At 44.4% G+C, this 21,744-nt stretch overlaps 1 protein-coding gene and 1 long non-coding RNA gene across 3 annotated transcripts in view; one reads left to right on the top strand and one right to left on the bottom strand.

The window, feature by feature from the left end:
* The window catches only part of LOC309332441, a 158,015-nt gene that overhangs the window by 68,217 nt on the left and 68,054 nt on the right, over positions 1–21,744 (top strand). The gene's annotated exons all lie outside the window — the stretch shown is intronic.
* On the bottom strand, positions 688–19,767 carry LOC309331968 (keratin, type II cytoskeletal 6A-like). Of its 2 annotated transcripts, XM_081844577.1 has the most exons (10): positions 19,099–19,767; positions 13,777–13,991; positions 12,058–12,118; positions 11,457–11,552; positions 10,017–10,181; positions 7,109–7,234; positions 5,138–5,358; positions 2,155–2,189; positions 1,948–2,058; positions 688–1,917 (listed from the first exon to the last, which is right to left on the bottom strand). In XM_081844577.1, exons 1-10 carry the CDS (start codon positions 19,642–19,644, stop codon positions 1,709–1,711), a joined length of 1,785 nt encoding a protein of 594 aa, XP_081700703.1. In that variant the 5' UTR covers positions 19,645–19,767; the 3' UTR covers positions 688–1,708. The 2 variants fall into 2 exon arrangements, with proteins under 2 accessions (XP_081700703.1, XP_081700702.1); XM_081844576.1 differs by having other exon boundaries at positions 688–2,058; positions 19,099–19,766.

Here is a 21,744-nt window from a genome sequence, read left to right as displayed (position 1 = left end):
CAAGGGGGCCTGGTAGGAATTTTTCCAATTTGGCGCACTTCAAGCCTTTTGGTTTTTTCGCCTACCTCGTAGCAAACGTCACAACTTCCTCGGTATTGGCGGTTAGGCATTGGCAGGGGTCAATTGTTATGCAAATGAAGGGGGAAAGGAAGCGCCATCACCTTCCCCCAATGGAAAGGGTAGTCCGGTAGAGGACTCCGGGGGGCGTTGCCTTGTCCGAACCCTGGGGAGGTCAGGGCCCCTGGCACGCCCCCAAGCGGTGACACCCGTGGGATCCTAGTTGGCGTACTTCAACAGGACTCCCACGGCTTGTGGACAACCCTTCCCGGTTTCCATGCCGGGTAGTCGATAGGAGCCAATGCCTAAGGCCAATACCTTCCAATTCTGTAATCAATAAAGTTGTGGCCTTTTTATGCCCATTAACCTTACATAATGTGTCCAGTGTCTTCATTTCTCTTGGGGGAGGGGACTTGCCATGCAACTCCCACCATCCTTAGCTAACAGGACCAGTGGTCAGGGATGATGGGAACTGTAGTCCCAAAACAGGGGGAGGGCCAGGTTTGGCCATGCCTGACATAAGCGGTCTCCAGAGTAGTCTTCCTGGGCCTGATCTGTAAGCACATTTCTACCTGTTGCCTAGAGAGATACCAATGCTTTGAACTGTAAAAACAACAAGGAGTCTCGGTATACCATAAAAGCTAACAGATTTATTGCAGTATAAGCTTCCATAGACAAGAGCATACTTCATCAGACTTACCGAACCGCCAATGAAATTGTTGAATACGTGAATTGTAGCTTATTGTCAGCAATGTTTAACATTGGAAACACACACAGACTGTGTATTTTAAAATGGAATATACAACACAATTATTATTATTTTTAAAGGGAGCTTATGAAAGCACTTCTGTTGTTTTGCACCACCTTATTTATTCATTTCTCATTTCGCTTCTGGACATTCCTTTTCTTTGCCATGAAATGGGCTTGGGGAGGAGCCACTTAGGTGAGAAAAGAGAAATTCTGGGACAAGGCTATGGACCAGTTTGCTTCAGAATTATGCAACTGTAACGAAAAGGATGAGAGTGCTCTGGAAGAAGCACCCCATGGGTGGAGAAGATCAAGTATCAACAGAGAAAACTAGAGCGCAAGGAAAAAGCAACTCTCTACAACCTTATTGTGACTGAGCATTGGGCTGAAGACACCACACTATTGGAACAGTCATGTCGCATGGTACAATTTCTCCTGTACTGTACCACTTCAACCCTTTGCCTGGGTGAGGAGAGCAAGCACATTTTTAACTGCTTCCCATTTATTACAAAGCCTCCCTGTCCATACAAAACTAGCATGCCAGCGAGAAAGCTGAACAAGAAACCCTCCTCCTTAACACTAATTTAGGAATTCATTTTCTTTCTTTCTTTCTTTTTAAAAATATGCCTACATATTCAAGCCTGGGCTTCTCCGATCTACAGCCTGGTACAAAGCTACGCCGGCTAACATTTCTCATCATGACTCAAAGAGTGGCATAAACAGAATAATTGAATATTTGGCACTTTCCTTGTTGCATTGTTGAAGGGGAAGTTATACAGGTGAAAACCACCAGTAGGTGTGTGTGTTATGGGCTTTGAGGGAGATGTACATAATTGGGGGAGAATCTTTGTTTTCTTGAAGCAAGGAATGGTGCGTACTTTTGGAGGGTGTGAGCAAGGAAACCTTAGCTGCTTATTCTCTTGCTTGAAGAGGAATGTACGATCTTCACACTCGAACTGCCTCCTCCATAGCCATATCCTCCACCGGTGAGGCTTCCGGAACCACTTAAACTGCCTCCGGTACTAATTCTGCTGACTCTTCCTCCTCCCACACTGACATGGCCATGTCCACAGCTCCCGCCGCCTCCACCGCCAAGGCTCATCCCACTTCCTCCTCCGATGCCATATCCACTTCCTGCTGCACCTCCGACACCATATCCGCTTCCTCCTCCAAGGCCGTATCCGCTTCCGCCTCCAAGGCCATATCCTCCTCCTCCACCGCCACCACTGATGGTGCTAGAACTGCTGACCACAGCTGTAGGGTAGGGAAATCATATTAGAGATGTCCTTCTGTCCCTCAAGCAAAGAGCCTTGTTTCTTAATGGAGTCAGATGCTATGGCACATACTTACATACGTTAACAGGGGTTGAGAATTCTCCAGACATCCTAAAAAGATAAACACAACCTATTGAAGTGAGAGCAAACCATGCTAGACCAGCCTGGTAATTTCATTAGTTATAGGGATTGATTTAGCTCAGCCTTCCTCAACCTGTTGCCCTCCAGATATTTTGGACTACAATTCCCATCAGCCCCAGCCAGCATGGTCAATGTTCAGGGGTGCAGTCCAACCCACTCTTTAGTGCTCTACCAGAGCAAATGTCAAGTTGGGTTTTTCGCAAATGGACATTTGCTCCAATTCAGCTTCAGCTTTTTCATGGGAAAAGCTCTGGAGCAAAAGGGGGGGGGGACTGGGACACAGAGCTTTAAATTGTGGGCTGTGCCACAATTTAAGAGTGGATGAAAGGTAAGTGTGGATAAGCCCTGAGATGAATAATGTAGCTTTGGGCAGAAGTCAAACTGCAGCAAACGGAAACAGTGCTGCATGTGACAAAAACAAGGTGGAATAGAAAACAGTGCCTCCTAATTTGGAGGGCCACTGCTTCCCCAGCCGTGTTCCAATACTTGGATCTACCTACATTCATTCTATTTAGGGGGGGGGTATATATAATTTATATATCTTGATTTTTTTAAATCTAAGCATGTAAAGGGCCCGGGGGGTAGAGGGGTGCAGGGCACCTGGGTGCCGAATTCTGGCAGGCACCAGGCGCCCGCTGCTGAAGCTGCCTAAGATTATGTTATGTATTGAATTGAGCTGCTATGCATCAGCAGAGTCAGCAGTACCTCTAACACAAAGGATCTCGTGCCAGCGAGAAAATGTTTATTTTCGCTAATTGTTGGCATTTTCATTGACTAACTATTTAGTATTTAGGGCTCTACTACACATGCGTTTCAGCACACGATTTTAGTTTTCCATTTCCTCAAAAATGTGCCAGCTAAACTAAATTTGGGGGTGCTGGGCTGATCTTTGCACCCCGGAGGCACATATGCTAAAGACGGCCCTGGCAGTGTACACAAACCAATGCAAAATAAAAAAAAATCTTTAAAAAGATTGTTTAAAAGCTCTTACAAAGAAACTCCCTTAAAAGAATCAAGTATATTTGTCCTAAGAAAGTCTTTAAAAGAATCCTTCCAATAGTTTGTTCTGGGTATAAGCTTTTGTGTGTATGCACACTTCTTCAGGTACTCTGAGACAGAAGTCACCAAACCCTTATATATAATAAGAAGGAGGGGAAGGATTGATGACTGCAATTGGTCTGACAGGAAAAAGCAAGGGATTTTTAAAGAGCTAGAGACCAATAATAGCTTTAGCAAGCATCCCTCGCTTTTTCATGTAAGACCAATTACAGTAACCAACAGTCGTCAACAGGTTCACCATACCCATTAGCCAATCACCTATTCCCACAAAGCCATTTCTGAGCCTTGGGGAAGAGAGGGAGTTGCGGGCTGGCCCCTCCCACATGCGTGGGGGCTGGATTTCAGCCCCCGCGAGATCCAGGGAATCCCCGGGCGTGCCTGCCCCCCCTGCCTGCCAATCGGCGGGCCAGGGAGGCGTGGCCTAATACTATTTAAGGCCAGGCACGCCTCAGGTCCGCCCTCTTCACTCCTCGGCAGCCGAGAGCTTTTCCCATCCCACCCACCCTCAGGTTAGGCAGGCTTGACCTTGCTATGGACTTCGGTTGGTCGCCGCAAGGGGCCTGGTAGGAATTTTTCCAAGTTGGCAAATTTCCAGCCTTTTGGTTTTTTCGCCTACCTCGTAGCAAATGTCACAACTTTCATGGTATTTGGCGGTTAGGCATTGGCAGGGGTCAATTGTTATGCAAATGGACGGGGGGGGGGAAGGAAATGCCATCACCTTCCCCCAAGGAAAAGGGTAGTCCGGTAGAGGACTCCGGGGGCATTGCCTTGTCCGAGCCCTAGTAAGGTAAGGGCCACCAGCACGCCCATGAGCGGTGACACCCGTGTGGTCCTAGTTGGCGTACTTCAACAGGACACCCACGGTTAGTGTTCAACCCTTCCCGGTCACCATGCCGGGTAGTTGATAGGAGCCAATGCCTAAGGCCAATACCTTCAATTCTGTAATCAATAAAGTTGTGGCCATTTACGCCCATTAACCTTAAATAACGTGTCCTGTGTCTTCATTTCTTATGGGGGAGGGAACTTGCCACGCAACCCTTCTAAGAAAAATCCTGAAATACAGTCACACCTCGGGTTACGAACTCTGCAGGTTACGTGTTTTCGGGTTGCGGACCGCGCCAAACCTGGAAGTACCAGAATGGGTTACTTCCGGGTTTCGGTGCTCGCGCATGCGCAGAAACACAAAATGACATCACACGCATGCACAGAAGCACCAAACTGTGTCACGCGTCTGCACAGAAGCGGCGCTTCAGCCTGCGAATGCTGCGGGTTGTGAATGTGCCTCCTGCACAGATCACGTTTGCAAACCGAGGTATGACTATAAAAAGGTTTTAAACAGACATTTAAAACAGGATACTGAGGGTGCCTCTCTGATGTTAACAGGCAGGGAGTTCCAAACCAAAGGCACTGCTACATTGGTGGATTGACACCTGACAACAGCAGAATGAACATTGCATGGTACTTGAAAATTCAACAGATTTACATTCAACAGAGTACATTCCTCATTGAAGAAACTCCCCAAGGGCTACTAGGCAGTGGCTGTTCCATGAACTCGATACAGGGCAGGGTCGGAGCTCATTGACAGAGCTTATGCCTCATATGCCTATCCAATCCCTGTTTGCTCCAGGTACTGTTGGGGACGGACTCCATTCTGAAACCCTGGAGAGCTGCTGTCGGTCAGTGTAGGCAGTTCTGAGATAGGTGAACCAATAGCCTGTCTTAGTATAAATCAGCCTCCTATGTTCCACATTCTAAAAAGAACTAGGAGTCCCATTGAAAACATCCAGCCACAAAATGGCAGACATATTTTGCACCTGGATCCACATGCCGTCAGATATGTCTGATTTCCCAGTGCCTACCTGATCTCCTCTCCCTCCAGCAGCGTCTTGTATGTAGCAATTTCAACATCCAGGGACAGCTTCACATTCATCAGTTCCTGGTAGTCCCTCAGCAGACGAGCCAGCTCGTCCTTTGCCGTGTGCAGAGCAGTCTGCAGGTCAACCAGTTTTGTCCTGGCATCTTTGAGGGCCATTTCCCCACGCTGCTCACATTCTGCTATGGAAGATTGCAGGCCATTAATCTAAAAAATAAAATAAAAAATGGAGAAGTGCCTCCTTTGGTTATTAGTTATTAATCATGTGGGTTGGTTTCCTACATCTTTCCCCCAAACGCTATTCTGAAAGAAAGGGGGAGTATCAAAGATGGCAATTGCCAAGGCAACTGTGCATCCGGGGATGTCTTAATCAAAGATTTTGTGGTCTCTGCCAATATCCATTTTACGATACAGGATCCAGTAAAATAAGTAGGTTTTGCTTTCCACTTTCCATTGGTCTTTCCACTTTCTTCATCATCATGCAAGACTTCTCCTCTCACCACACTCAAAGCTGACCAATCTATTGGACGGGTAGTGTACATATCCTAAGTCCTGAAAGCCCTGAAAGAAACACCCTGCCCTCATATTGCTGCTTTCATTTGTGATGCTGTTGTTTGTTACAGTGAGAGGTGAAATTTTTGCTTTATGGGATAAGGGATGAGGAACAGGTTAGGACTAAAGAAGTACTCTGTATGTAGGAAGGAATGAGGCCAAAAAAATAAACAAATGCAAAATGAAGACCAGCTTGGAACTTTCTTTCATTCTATTGGCTATTGCCAACTCTACCCACTGAGTCTATCTACAAAATCTTACTTTGACGCTATAGTTGCTCACACATTCAAGAGTTGCTTTTGACATCTGAAATTGCAACAGTCTTGCCATAACTGCTGTTGGTCACTTCTCATTAGAGATCTCAGATAATCCCAATGACAACAATGTTCTCTTATTTGTTTCATGTCTGGAATGGAAACTTATCCAGAGAATACAGTTGGCATTCACTGCTGTTGTTGCTTTCAATCCACGAACAATACAAAATTGATTGCATTCCCCCCACTATTTTCATTGCATTTCCTTTGCACTGAAATGAATGGGATGGATGCTGTCATTGCATAATTTATGTAATATAAGCCACAGTGGACAGCTGTAGTAGGTTTTGGCAGAAGATGAACTGCAGCAGAGCGGAAGCAGCACTGTATGCAACAAATGGTGTTCCCTGGCTCTCCACTCGCTCCTGCCCCTGCTGTTTCTTAAATCCACCTCCTTTCATAAGCCAAAGATGCACCCAAGCATCGATAATTGCATACGGTAAGCCCAGGTTAAATCCTGGGGGTGAGGAAGGTGTTAGGTGGGTTAGAATATATGAGAGCTGTCTGAAGGCATGTTATTCAGGTCTGGACCTGGGAGTTGCGTGGAAGGGACAATTGTATAGTAGAAGAGTTTGAAGAGTTTGGATTTGATATCCCGCTTTATCACTACCCAAAGGAGTCTCATAGCGGCTAACAATCTCCTTTCCCTTCCTCCCCCACAACAAACACTCTGTGAGGTGAGTGAGGCTGAGAGACTTCAGAGAAGTGTGACTGGCCCAAGGTCACCCAGCAGCTGCAACTGGAGGAGCGGGGAAGCGAACCTGGTTCACCAGATTATGAGTCCACCGCTCTTAACCACTACACCACACTGCTTTAAGCTGCTTTAAGCTCCTAGGAGGAAGAACAGGATGTACAAGCATAAGACACAAATAGCAATGACACAGGTCCTTGACAAACTGAGTAAACGCAATCAGAAGGAATTGTTTGGATATCTTGTGACTTGCTCAAAACTTGTCCAGGATGGGATGGGCTTGTTGTAGATTTAAACAGCATATTATAGGGGAAGGAACCTTGAGCCTCATGAAGCCCCTAGCTGCCTCAGTTGGTTGCCTACAGGCTATGTGGAGGGGGGGGGGGAGTTTATGTCTTACAGCTTTCTGCACAATTTCAATTTCAGAGCGAAGTCTTTGGACAAGCCGGCTCATCTCTGCGATCTCATCTTTGGTGGATTTCAAGTCATCGCCGTGTTTGAAAGCTGTAGTTTGGAGTTCCTGGAACTGATATCCACAAAACAAAATAGCAATCATCATATACTCCATTAGCAACTCATGTCAACAAGTTCTCCTAAGTACATGTCTGTAAATGGATATAGATAAAGGAGTTGGTGCTCAGTTAGATTTCAGTTGGTAGCATGTTGCATCGATTAGAAAGGACACAACATTGCAATTTTACAAAGAAAGGTATAATGGATGCATTTCTACACAGATGTTGGAAGCAGATAAAGTTCTGGATGGTATTAAACCAAGGATGTGGGACCTGCGGCCATCCAAATGTTGGACTACAATTTCCACCACCCCTCCCAATTTGTCATGCTGGCTGGAGCTGGAAACTGTTTGAGTCCAACAACACCAGGAAGGCTATATGGACCATATCTTTGTACTAATGTGTAATGTGTGAATATTTTCTGCTTAAGCCAACAAAGATGAGCTGAGCAACATAACACAGCACGATGGCCAATAACAATGGCACTAAACACTATATATAGACTAATACAAATGATAAGAAATTGTAACCAAAGTCTCTAAATCTTCTTCATCAGTGACTACAGTGTCATATGAGCACTGATCCACAGCATATTTTATATTTATATTTGCTTACATGTAAGATTGGCTGGTTAAGAAATTGAACTGCATCCTTCTCATATTAATTCTTACAAATCTGGCTGATGAAGAATTGATCAAGATTGGCTGATGAAGCATGGAACGAAACAGATTGGTTATCCGGAAACTCTGTTCTGGCAATATTTGGTGACAGATTATGTATATATTAAACTTTTGAATTATTCTACCATGACTGGTGAAGAAGATTTAGAGACTTTTGTTGTCAATAAATAGTGTTTAGTGCCACTGTTATTAGCCATCGTGTTGTGTTATACAGTGGTACCTCAGGTTAAGTACGTAATTCGTTCCAGAGGTCCGTTCTTAACCTGAAACTGTTCTTAACCTGAAGCACCACTTTAGCTAATGGGGCCTCCTGCTGTCGCTGCGCCACCCCACCGGAGCACGATTTCTGTTCTCATCCTGAAGCAAAGTTCTTAACCTGAAGCACTATTTCTGGGTTAGCAGAGTCTGTAACCAGAAGCGTATGTAACCTGAAGTGTATGTAACCCGAGGTACCACTGTATTGTTCAGCTTGTCTACAGGTACATGCATTTATACATGGGAGGAAATCTTTGTGTCTTTGTGAATGGACTCATGTGGAAATACTTAATGGAAGGAATTCAGTGCAGCGCTAAGCTGATTGCTCCATTGAGACAAGCATTCCTGCTGGCTTGATGGAATGATCTCCCCCTGCATGCTGTTTTGGGGATCTCCTGACACCCCTAACCCTAGGGACACGGGTGGCGCTGTGGGTAAAACCTCAGTGCCTAGGACTTGCTGATCGTAAGGTCGGCGGTTCTAATCCCCGTGGCGGGGTGAGCTCCCGTCGTTCGGTCCCAGCTCCTGCCCACCTAGCAGTTCAAAAGCACCCCTAAGTGCAAGTAGATAAATAGGTACCGCTTTGTAGCGGGAAGGTAAACGGCGTTTCCATGTGCGGCACTGGTGCTGGCTCACCAGTGCAGCTTCGTCACGCTGGCCACGTGACCCGGAAGTGTCTTCGGACGGCGCTGGCTCCCGGCCTCTTAAGTGAGATGAGCGCACAACCCTAGAGTCGGTCACGACTGGCCCATACGGGCAGGGGTATCTTTACCTTTACCTTGACACCCCTAAACCAAAACAAAATAAAAAAATTTCTTCCAGTAGCACCTTAAAGACCAACTAAGTTAGTTCTAGGTATGAGCTTTCGTGTGCATGCACACTTCTTCAGATACCTGCACACGAAAGCTCATACCTAGAACTAACTTAGTTGGTCTTTAAGGTGCTACTGGAAGGAATTTTTTTATTTTGTTTTGACTATGGCAGACCAACACGGCTACCTATTTGTAACCCCTAAACCAATTAGGGGAGCATGGGGAATGGGGAGAGTGAAAGCCCCATTGTGCTAGTGCAAGTCATTGCATGAGCTTCCGCAGGCATGCTTTGTTAGCTGAATCTCACCCAATGTGTGAAGTAGGCAATCATAAACATTGTCTATTTTGTGATGCCTATGAATTGGTATTGTAGTTACTTCATTCCTACATTAACATCAGCTAGCTGGGGAGGGTGATGTTGAGGCAGGAAGAAACCATGGCTTTGGCCCAACATAAATAGTTCTGTCAACTATTATTAGAGTGATGTGAGGAGAGATACTCCACATCAGGTCATAAAAACTATTGCTCAAATTGCCGTGCTTCTCAGTTGCTATAACTGGATCATAGTTTAGCAATTTCGGAGCTCAAAAAAGAAGATAAGAATAGAGAGAATTTTCATAATGCAAAACATTTTATATCAGTTTGGATTTATTTTGTGTGACAAACTATTCTTTTCATTTTCCTAAAGACTTAGCCCAACCACTTGAAAAGATGAGCATTGGCTAATGGGGGGAAAAACTAGTGGTTCCATAAGTCACCATGTGAAAAATAAAGTGCCAATTTAAAATTATAATTTTTTGAACTCATATTGTTCAAACTTTAATATCCATAAAATCTTACACGTTTCTGAAAAATAATTTAAGATTTTGATTGCCAACTATTGGCTGTCAAATATAAAGTATTCTGAAATTTAGCATGGGGCACTAAGTTCAGCTTTGAATTCCAATGAACAATTTGGAACAGTTCAAAAACCTACTTTCAAATTCAGGAGGGCCTTCGAATTTCAGTTTTTGGCAAGACTTTGTGTCTGAGTTACACCAAAATTTTACCTTATTTTGGTACCAAGCCTCTGCCTCAGCTCTGCTCCTGTTGGCAATATCTTCATACTGAGCTCTCACTTCAGCAATGATGCTGTTCAGGTCCAGATCTCTGTTGTTGTCCATTTGTAGGACGACATTGGTGTCTTTAACCTGTGCCTGTACTTGAGTCAGTTCCTGTGGGAATTATTAAATAATTTTTATTATCAATTGAAAAACTTTTGTGCTATCTTGGCCTTTACATCTTGTGGTTTCTGGCACCAGCAGGTATTTATTCATTTGTCCAAGGTATTTTTAATCCTTCCTTTCCATTAAAAGGAACATTCAAGATAGCCTACAAACTGGACTGAAACCTGTGGTTGCTGAAAAGAAAGGGATTATATTTATAGGCTTGCTGCAAACACCACTATCTGAGATACTGTAAGAGGTCCTTATGGGGGAAAGCAGAGACTGTACTTGAAGGTGTTGTTGTAAAAGGGGGGAACTCTTCTCTGACTCCTGGTGCTTGACAGCCTGGCCTTCATGTGCCTGTATGCACAGAGCACATAACAGCATAGCACATCCCCAGCAGCAGAGGAAGCCGCTCAGGAGCCTGGGACAGCGTGCCCAGGGGTGAGCCACCCATAGGGCCGGGGCAAGGGCGGGGCACACCGCAGAGTCTGCCTGCCTCCTCCCCCTCAGCCGCCCTTCAGCTGGGGGGGGGGGGAGGCAGCAGGCAGACCGTTTGGGCAGTGTGGAGCCTGTGTGCGCCCAAGCCACCATGTCTCTCCCAGGAGAGACGCATGGCTCGGGTGCACTGCAGGCCCCATGGTGAGTGCCGCCCAGCCTTTTGTCACCCCCTTTCAGTGGTGACACCCAGGGCAAACCGCACCCACCACACACGCCTGTACACATCCCTACCAAGGACCCTGGCACTCACCCTGCCATAATGACAGGAATTGGTTTAGCTGGTGTTAAAATTAATGACTGGCTTGAAGAGTGAAGTTCCGTTTAGGATGTTTGCTTGTTTTTAACAAACTGGAATAAAGTCAAGTCCTTGGGGAATAGGTTGGCAGGTGGATATGAATTTGTTGAAGTACAGGTGTACCTCGGAAGTTGAACGGAATCCGTTCCAGAAGTCCGTTCAACTTCTGAAAAGTTCGAAAACCAAGGCACGGCTTCCAATTGCGTCCCGATTGTGCAGGCACACCAGAAACAATAGTGGAAGCTGCACCGGACGTTCAGCTTCCAAAAACACATTTGAAAACCAGAACACTCACTTCTGGTTTTCAATCATTCAGGAGCCGGAACATCTGACTCCCAAGGCGTTCGGGGGCCGAGGTATGAGTGTACTTTAGTCTATCCAAGGGATCTGTTGTTTGTGGGGCGGTAGTTATTTGTCACATTTTGGATGATGCAGTTGGTTTAGGAATACATTCCCATACAGTTAGAAAAGGAGATAAAAATATTTACCGCATCGAAGAGCGCTCTTAAGAACTGGATGTGCTGAGTCAAGGAGTCAGCCTTGGATCCCAGATCTATCTTGTGCATGTAGGAGCCATCCACATCCTTAGGGGTGAACATAAAATCACTGTTAGCATAAGCCAAGCATAGCGTGTCTGCAATAAGGTCCAATATTAGGGGCAAACTCCAAAACATATTGGTGTGATACACCCTGGAACAAAGTGAAGTAGAATTCCCTGATGTAAATCTGTTGATTAAGCACTAACCTCAACAGCTAGGCTTCTGTTTTGTCAAAAGTCTTCTTCAAAATTGAATTTAACAATCAAAATCCACCCAAAGCTGAACTTTAGATGATTTTGAACATTAACTGAAAAGTAAGTGAGTGACCTTTCACGCCAGTTCTGACCATTGTCTGCTTCACCAGTCAAATGGCACAAACCATGGTTTAGGTCTGGGTTTTGCACATGTGGAACTACAAAATGCAAAAGTGCTGACTTTAGTCATTATTTTTGCACTACACGAATACAGATATTTAGGATCAGGGTGTATAAGAAATAGGAAATAAGAGTGGTCTCCCATTCTGGTTTTAAACTTTCCTAACGCCACTTACCTTTTTGAGCACCACAAAGTCATTTTCACAAGCTGTACGTTTATTAATTTCATCTTCATATCTGTTAAAAAGGGGAAAATAATTATTGTCACCATGATAATGTAAGTGCATAAAATACAAACCTTACAGGCATAGAATCATAGAATTATACAGTTGAAAGGGACTCTGAGGATCATCTAGTACAACTTCCTGCAATGCAGTGTCCTGTATGGGACTGAACCTGCAACCTTGGTGTTATCAGCACTACGCTCTAACCAACTGAGTTATCCAGTAGTATATATCTTCATAACAACATTGTGAGGCAGATGAAGCTATGAGACAGTGATTTACTCAAAGTGTTACAGGAAGCCCAATGTTTTCGAAGACTGCTTTATCCCAAGAGAATATGCTTTGCATGGACAGGCAGAGTCCCCCAACCCCAGGCGACCCCCAAGCGGAATAATGACTCAAGACAACGTGCTATGGGATTAAAATTGGCCACAACTTTATTAAATTTCAGATGTAGGGAGACCTTGGCTCAGGCACTGGGCATTTATCCTTCCCAGTCCCCAGCTGGGGATCTAGGAGACATCAGGGTTGTCCAGAATGTGTGGGGATTGGGCTGGCTCTGGAGAACATATGTTCAAGCAGAAAGCCTGTCCCCCATTTTGCCGCCATTGCAGGGGAGAGCAATGACAAGCACTTGGCGTATGGCCAATGCCTCCCCTCAAGACCCCTTTAACAGGGAACCCTGGGATCACCGCCGCAAGGGGGGCGTGGGTCACCGCTTCACACACACACACACCCCATTTAGGAAGATAGACTAAAGGATTCTGCCCAAGGCCTCAAACCTCAAGCCAAAGTTGTGACATTTTGCTACGGGAAAGGCAAAACCTGCCAATGCAGGAAAATTCCTTTCTGGCCCTTCAACAGCAACCATGACATAGCAGCGCCTGTGTACCTGTGAAGAAGAGGTTAACCTGCAAAAGAAGGCTTAACTGAGGGAGGGCAGGGTGGGAGAAGCTCTGGAGCCAACTGACCCTCCGTAGGTAAGATTGACCTTCTGTTGTGTGGGCAGGGTGGTCCCCCCACCTGGCCAATCCCCTGGCAACACCTCCCCAGGCGGGATTGGGTGATTGGCTGAGGTAGGCAGAGACCTCCAGGTATCCAGCCTGGGGAGGGTGAAGCCAGCCCGTAAAACCGGGAGCCGCACTGGGATCTGGGGAGCTGTGTGCGACCACGCAAAAGGCACCCCATTTGATGTGGGGAGTGGTCATTCTGTTGGATCACAGCCATCTCACACCCTCCAACTTCCTGCTGATCAAAATCAAGACACTCACTTTTTGGTCCAAAATTCCTGCGCTGGGCCAAAAACAGGACATGACAGGATCCAATCAGAAACAAGGATGGTTTCTGTAATTCTGGGATGTCCTGCTCAAATTGGGATGGTTGAGGAGTATGCTATCCTCGTGGGAAATTAACTGATTATGAATGGAAGTGACCTCCCAAAAATCCAAAGAGGTGGGAAATACTTTTCAGCTTGAGGGCCATAGAGAACCTTCCAGAGGCAAAAAAAAAGTGGGCAGAACAATGGATGTCACTCTTACTTTTGTAAAGTAGGCTCGATTTCAGTCAAGCTAAAGTCACACACTCACACACACAACACACACATCTATTTGTCCTCCAGGCAGGCAAGGAAGAGGCATTGTCACCCTCACTGCTATCTTTTCTGCCACATACTTGTTCTTGAAATCTTCTACAAGCTCCTGTGTGTTCTTCAGTTCGATGTCCAGGTGGTTTTTATCATTGACTAGGTGGTCAAGCTGCCTTCGGAGAGTGTCAATGTAAGCCTCATAAAGCGGCTCAAGATTGTCCCTCAGAGCTGGGCTGCCCTGCTGGTAGAGCAAGTCCCATTTGGTCTCCAGCACTTTGTTCTGTTGCTCAAGGAATCGCACCTGAAACACAACAAGGGAAGGGCAGAGATGAGACTAGAGGTTATCGTTCCCAGGATTCCTTGAGGAAAACCACGTACTTTAAAGGCGTGGTGTGAATGTGGTCAGAGTCAATTCACAGAGTTTTCATCATGTAAAAAGAAGATGGTGAGTCTCTGGCCCTGTACTAAATACCTGCCATGCACATTCTAAGGTATTACACTCCTCTTGTAGGACTATACCACCACAGGTATACCTGTCTCACAATATATTAGTACCAGGGGAGGCATAGCTTCCTTCAACCTTTCGTGTACCCCTTCAGTGCATTTTAAAAGCCAATTAAAACTGAAATGAAATCATGCATGAATTTATAACTCAGCAATATTTGAAATATTACGTTCTAAAAGGCGGAACTGTGACTTTTTAAAATGGTGACTTTCAAAATTTTATTGTAAATGGCAATTAAGACCTTAAGTATATTTGCTGCAGCAACAAAAACAACAAAACCGCCCAGTCCAGAGGGCCCTTAGTGAAGATATGCTCAATACATTTGGGGAAGTGAAAAAACAGAAATGTTTTTTGAACTAGTAAGGACTCTTTGTTATAAAATGAAAGCCAATTTGTATATTTTGGGTGTGAGCATGATCCATTCTTGATCACGGATCCCCTAAAGTGAGAGTGAAAATGTAGGAAAGGGGGAATTGTAGGAAATGTAGGAAAGGGGGAACTATTTTCAGTTAAAACGTATTTTTTATTATTAAGATATAAATCAAGCACAGAAACCCATTTCCTAACAGTAATTCAAACTCTAAAATTATTCCAGAATACAGGCTTTTAAACTGTGGGAACTGAATGCACACTGGAACTCTGCCAAGGAGTCTCTGGGTGGCCTTGGGCAAACTATCTATCTCACAGTTTCAGCTCCTTTATCTGTACAACAAGAGACATAGTAATAAGGAACTGAGCCTAAAGGGATGTTGGAAGAATTAATGGGATAATGATTTTTGAAGCTTGGTGCAAGTCTAGCACAGTTGCAAGACTATTCCCAACATGGGACTCTGAAACCCTTGCTTGTTCACTTGGATGAAGATGATCCTTTTCCCATTAGTAGAGCGCAGAGCCCTGTACGTCTTTGCAGGGGGAGGGAAGTAATTCTGACATAAAGGTAAAGGTAAAGGGACCCCTGACCATTAGGTCCAGTCATGACCGACTCTGGGGTTACGGCACTCACCTCGCTTTATTGGCCAAGGGAGCTGGCGTACAGCTTCCAGGTCATGTGGCCAACATGACTAAGCCGCTTCTCGCGAACCAGAGCAGCGCATGGAAACGCCGTTTACCTTCCTGCCAGAGTGGTACCTATTTATCTACTTGCACTTTGACGTGCTTTTGAACTGCTAGGTGGGCAGGAGCTGGGACCGAGCAACAGGAGCTCACCCCGTCACGGAGATTCGAACCGCCAACCTTCTGATCAGCAAGTCCTAGGCTCTGTGGTTTAACCCACAGCACCACCCACGTCCCCTAATTCTGACATAAGCAGTAGGAAAACTTTGCTTATAAGAAGTACAGGTACAGAGAAAGTGCTGAAAAGTGTGAAATTATATTGAGAGTGTTTTTAGGTTTTAGGTTCTGCACAGGAGCAGACTGCATGAAAGTTCTGACTGTTTGCTGTTCTTTGACAATAATGCTATGTCTAAAATAAGGCCTTTCCATCTCCCTTTTTTTGGGTTGGGGGGTGAGGAGATACCTGTATTCCAGGGATAACATGGATTCAGATTAACATTAAACACTAGGAGCCTGCACCCCAATCCCAAAGCTGCTATCCAAGTTAACATCTGATTCCACAACAGGCCATAATTGGTACGGGCTGCATGCAGGCTTCTGACACCATATCATCTCACAGGGGAGCAACAAGAACCTGGATGAAATCATATGGATGAAACCACGATGGCATAAATCAGGCCTATGCGTAACTATGCGTGAAGCACATCTTGTGTTCCTTGAGGGTGTAAAGTGTACACATCGTATTTAATGTGAGAAGACAGGACCAGAATACCCTCCCAATATATTTTTGGGGGAAACCAATAAGGGAAATGACACCCCTCCCCACAAGCTACATATTCCTCTTCTGATAGGGCAAGGAAGCATAAGTCATCACTTGATCTCCATTTCCCCCTTCAGCACAAGAATGCACACAGTCCCTGATTCCATATCTGATCTATCCCACCTATGGCAGCCACAATAGAACAACAGTGACATACAAGAAGTAGCTTGAACTGGGCTTGTATAAATTCAGTACTTATATATGTACACGTGTCCCTAATTTTTTAAAAAATGAGTACTTTCCTGATGAAACATCTGTGTTCAACATCTGTGAAAATTTTCTGCCTAATATTTCAATAGGGATGGGCCAATCTGTAAATTTCAGCTTCTTTTTATTTCTCCTTTTTACTCGTCCTTCACATTTCCATATCAGTTTGCAATTATAAAAAAAAATCCTAGTAAAAAGTCATCATCATTTAGTGTGAATATACATTTTGTGTGCAATTTGCCTAATAGAGACATTTTTGCAAATATAATGTATTTCTGTATGTTTACTAATAGTTGCGTGTACATGCAGACTTTAACATATGCACTTTGTACACATTATTGGCTGGAGAACTGTCTTCCAAATCACAAAGAATGTGTTTCTGTTCACTTCTTGATTCAGAAAGTGCAAACTGAATTGAATTCCCCACCTATTCCTACATTTTGAAAACACTATTTATATTTTGCTAATCAGTTGTTAAATTCAGTGCTTGGGCTATCACATGTGGCTGCAATACATTTTTATAGTCCCTTCTTCATCAAAATGTACAGTGGTACCTCAGGTTAAGTACTTAATTCGTTCCGCAGGTCCGTTCTTAACCTGAAACTATTCTTAACCTGAAGCACCACTTTAGCTAATAGGGCCTCCTGCTGCTGACGCGCTGCTGGAGCACAATTTCTGTTCTCATCCTGAAGCAAAGTTATTAACCCGAGGTACTATTTCTGGGTTAGCGGAGTCTGTAACCTGAAGCGTATGTAACCTGAAGCGTATGTAACCCAAGGTACCACTGTATAGCTAAAAGGTCTAATTACAGCAGAACCCTACGCCTGCCTGCTGAGAAGTCCCAGTGGGACTTGCTCTTAGGGAAATGAGAACAGGACTGCCGCCTTAAATTTTGGGGAGAGAGTGGGGTTATTCAGTAGCTTTGAATTAAATTATTATGATTATAGCATTCCAGTACAGCTATAGATAGTGCCCTACTCAGTTACGCAATCTTCCACTCTCTTTCTCCATTTGCATTTTAAAAGGGGAAAACAATGACGTTCTCCTGGCAAACTGTAGATGTGCAGCATTTAATAACTTTGTCAAGGCTTTGGTAGGCAATGAGCTTCCCAAAGGGGAATGTTTTGAATGAGTGTTTGGCATGAAATTGACAAGGTAAATGTCAGAGACAATTTTAACTGAGGCGAGCCATTAATTCTCCTTTAAAATTGCTGGAATTTGTCCATCTAGAAGATTATTAACACATCTTAAAGGCTACACTGAAGAGCTATGAAAATGATCATGCTGAACATGGAGGAATTTAGTGAGTCTTCAGCTACATTGTGACATCAGAAGTATCATGTGACACTAGGCTTCCCCACCCCAGTACTGGATCCACAGTTCTTTGTATCTTTGCCATTGGATTTAATTCTTCCTTTTCTTTTTTCTTTTCAAAATTTGTGTACTGCCTGTCATCCGTAAATCTCAGGGCTGTTCACAACATAAAATTTACCCTTGACATTACTGCTGTAAAACTAATCAAAGATTTAAGATTTATGTGTATTATTGTTGTTGTCATGATGATGTAACTCTCTCAAAGACAAATTTCAAACACAGAATCTGTAGCATTTCCAAATTCAAAAAGGTAAGTTCTGGAATCTTGCCAACTGTTGACTTCATGAAATTTCATTTCCATTCCATTTGTAATAGATGTATGTTTAAAAGTAGTTTGGTCCTCAAAATCACCTTGCATGTGGGAAGTTTGAACCTCAGGGGGGGAAATAAAATGGATGCAATGAGTTCTGTGTACATTCCAGCCATTCTCTGCCCTTGTAAAAAATCTACTGGGTATCCAGCAGGGCTATATTTATTCAGATGCATCTCAATTTTAGGAACACAAAATCCTCTTTTGAGAAGCAGCAATGAAATATTTGCCCCAAATGACTTGCTCTGCAGATTAATGTCTGTTGAGGAATCAAAATGGTTTGTGCCTCATGGATGCTTATAAGTCAATATAACTGACGTTGCTGGTCCTACATTTGCTTGCAGGGCTACCTAGAACACTAGAATAGCATTATCCCTATTGAATTTCTCAGTCAGAGATCTTTCCTAGCCCATGTGCTAGAAATGCTGTGGATAGAATTTAGGTCCTTGCACATAAACTCTGTTAATGGGAGCTCTAATCATTCCATGTTATGCTAATAATAAATGTCCTAAACATGTAAGCATCCACAAAACATAGAACCAGCCTTTTATGCATATGTGATCAACAGTATGGTATGGTCCACAAGCTTCATGGCTCATAAACATCTAAATTGCCCAGATGGCATGATGTATGGAATCTTTAGAAGCTTACAAATCTCAATGGTTTATTTTTTTACACAAGTATAACTAGATAAAATCCCAGAGTTACAAGGAACCAACTACTGATCTCATCCTCAGAAATTAGCTCCTTCTCATATCTGTAGCATCCTTGACAGCTCTTGTCCAGGCTTTGAACAACATGGATATTCTACAATCCCCTTAAAGAAGCTAATTCCATTGCTGAACTATGCTTGCATAGTTTCCTAGTGTTTAACCTACATCCATAGATTAAAGTTATTTGCCCTTGCCCTAGAATTATAAGCAATTGAAAACCAACATTTTATTGCTTCAGGCCTAGTGATGCTGTCTCTCCTTACTGTTTTGTGTTCGCCAAGATACCCATACATGAAATAGCATCATTCTAACCACTTGTATTGCGAGAAAAAGTTACTTCATTTCCTTTTTTTAGAATATCAACAGGTCATTTTTGTCTTCCTTTCACCCCTTTTGCAATACAACTTCCTCCCTGCTCCATCTTACCTTATCGATGAAAGAGGCAAATTTGTTGTTGAGGGTCTTGATCTGTTCCCTCTCTTGCACCCGGACCCTCTGGATGTCGGGATCAACCTCCATGTGCAGAGGAGCCAATAGGCTCTTGTTTACAATGACATTGTGGATTCGTCCCGGAGCTGGACAGGGAGCAGGGCCTGCAAGGGCATATCCACCACCACCACCAAAGCCTCCAACATGACTGCCCATGCCAAGACCACCACCAAAGCCTACCCCACCACCATAACCTCCATAACCAGTGCTAAAACTGCTGAATCCTAGACCGCCCCCAACACTTCGTGCGCCAAAGCCTCCTCCAAAGTGAGCACTACCACCAGAAACTAGGCCCGTGGATATCCGCCTGCTTCCATTAAGGTTGTAGAGACTTCTGCTGCCAAAGCCACCGCTGAAGGCTCCCACTCCTCCAACAGGAACAACGGAAGTTGAGCCGCTGCCCATTCGAAAGCCACTGCCAGAAACAGAATAGCCCCTTCTTCCACCTGTTGAGAACGATCTGGAACTGAATTGCCGGTTCATTGTGGCTCCTTGGGAGGATGGCAAAAGGTAGGATGGCAAAAGTTGCAAAGCAGGGAGAGACGAGCGGAGACTGGAGGAGACCGAGAGCCCCCTGTGATGTGGGAGTGGGATATTTCTCCTTATATGTGTTTGGAGAGCTGGGCTTGGTTGCCTGGGAATGGGAAGATTAAGGCAAAATATTCATCAAGGGCTTGGCTTGCCTTCAAGCAATGAGTTCTCCACTAACGGCTCAACACCAAATGCAACACACCTATTAGATAGCTTTTAATTTGTCGAAATTGCTTGCCATGCAATACTTGCTCATTAGCATCTCTTTCATGTTAACCGCTACCATGTTTGCCTCCTGCAAACGGCTTTAAGCTATGGGACACAAAGGTGAGATAACGCAATGTAGGATGATGCTAACCAAGAGATATATTCTCTACCCATTAATGGTCTTGCGTAGAGAGATCTAAGTATGCGTCGGGATGAACAATGTTCTGCAGAAGCCATAATTTGCACACCTTTAGGGTGATATCCTTTAGAGAACGTGAGACATGGAAAAGGGAAACTGACGTTTTGTGTGCAATAAAATACAGAAGTCGTTCAGTGAGGAGGAGAGGAGGAATTGCTAGCTGCAGTGTCTCTACTCACTTCCATTCCTCATGAGCCCATGGTGATGTGAGAAGAAACTAGCAAAGATAGAGCCATTGGGTAACAACATATTTTACTTCATGCTAGAGCATCACTGATAAGCAAGGTCTGTTGTTGTTTAGTCGTTTAGTCGTGTCCGACTCTTCGTGACCCCATGGACCAGAGCACACCAGGCACTCCTGTCTTCCACTGCCTCCCGCAGTTGGGTCAGGCTCATGTTTGTAGCTTCGCAAACACTGTCTAACCATCTCATCCTCTGTCGTCCCCTTCTCCTTGTGCCCTCCATCTTTCCCAACATCAGGGTATTTTCCAGGGAGTCTTCTCTTCTCATGAGGTGGCCAAAGTATTGGAGCCTCAGCTTCACAATCTGTCCTTCCAGTGAGCACTCAGGGCTGATTTCCTTAAGAATGGATATGTTTGATGCAAGGTCTAGCTACCCACAATTGTTGCTTTTCATTTGTTTGCTTGACAGCTGGACTAAACAGATCTATGTGTACGACACAGAGACTAGAGATGGGGGAAGAAATTTGATTCACTTCACATACAAAGTTGCCTAACACACACTTTCCAAGACTTTCATGGGTATTCCATTTCAAATTTACATGCGGCGAGAACTTCAATGGGTTGTATCCAAAGCAGCACAAATTCACTGGCGCATCGATGCAAGAATTCCTGCATGTACAATGGGACTTACCTACTCTCTTCTCCCTGAACATCTCCTAAATCTGTACTAGGGGTGCCCCAAACCCTACATAGCAGATTCGAGCAGAATGCATTGGAGGGGGGAAGCGGCAGGAGTCCCACTTCACAAGCAGAAATCTTTGCATTGGTTGGATTCCACCCAGTCAATTTTTAATTGGATTTTTATATGTCTTATGTTTATTGGTTCCTTCTTTTGCAGCCTTCATTTCAGCATATTCATTTAAACATTCAAAATAGTAAAATAGTGATAAGAGCTACAACCAATAAGAGCAACGTACAAGAAGATGGAAATCACGTTATGTTCAATAAGTCGTAAATCAATTTCAGCTGAGAAATGCCATTATGCAACCTGCAAATATCAGGAAAATATTGATTAAGGGCTGTACAGTTATACCTCGGGTTGCAATCGCTGCAGGTTGCGCATTTTTGGGTTACAGATGTGCCAAACCTGGAAGTACTGGAACAGGCTGCTTCCGGGCTTTGGCGCTCGCGCATGCGCAGAAACACTAAATCGCGCTTAGCGCATGTGCAGAAGCGCCGAATCATGTCACGTGTGTGCGCAGACGCAGTGCTGCGGGTTGCGAACACTGTGGGTTGCAAACATGCCTCCCGCATGGATCACATTCGTAACCTGAGGTTCCAGTGTAAACAGCATTTATGCGCTGCTTTTGCAAAAGACCTCTATATGTGCAATGGAACATGTCTTTCTTCTCATCTTCACTGCTGCCCACAGCTTTAAAATGCCCTCCACAGGGCTTGGGGTCT

The sequence above is a fragment of the Podarcis erhardii genome (genome assembly GCF_964252035.2).
Source record: "Podarcis erhardii genome assembly, chromosome: 2".
In the NCBI taxonomy this organism is placed as follows: domain Eukaryota; kingdom Metazoa; phylum Chordata; class Lepidosauria; order Squamata; family Lacertidae; genus Podarcis; species Podarcis erhardii.
This window is presented reverse-complemented; position numbering and strand designations above follow the sequence as displayed.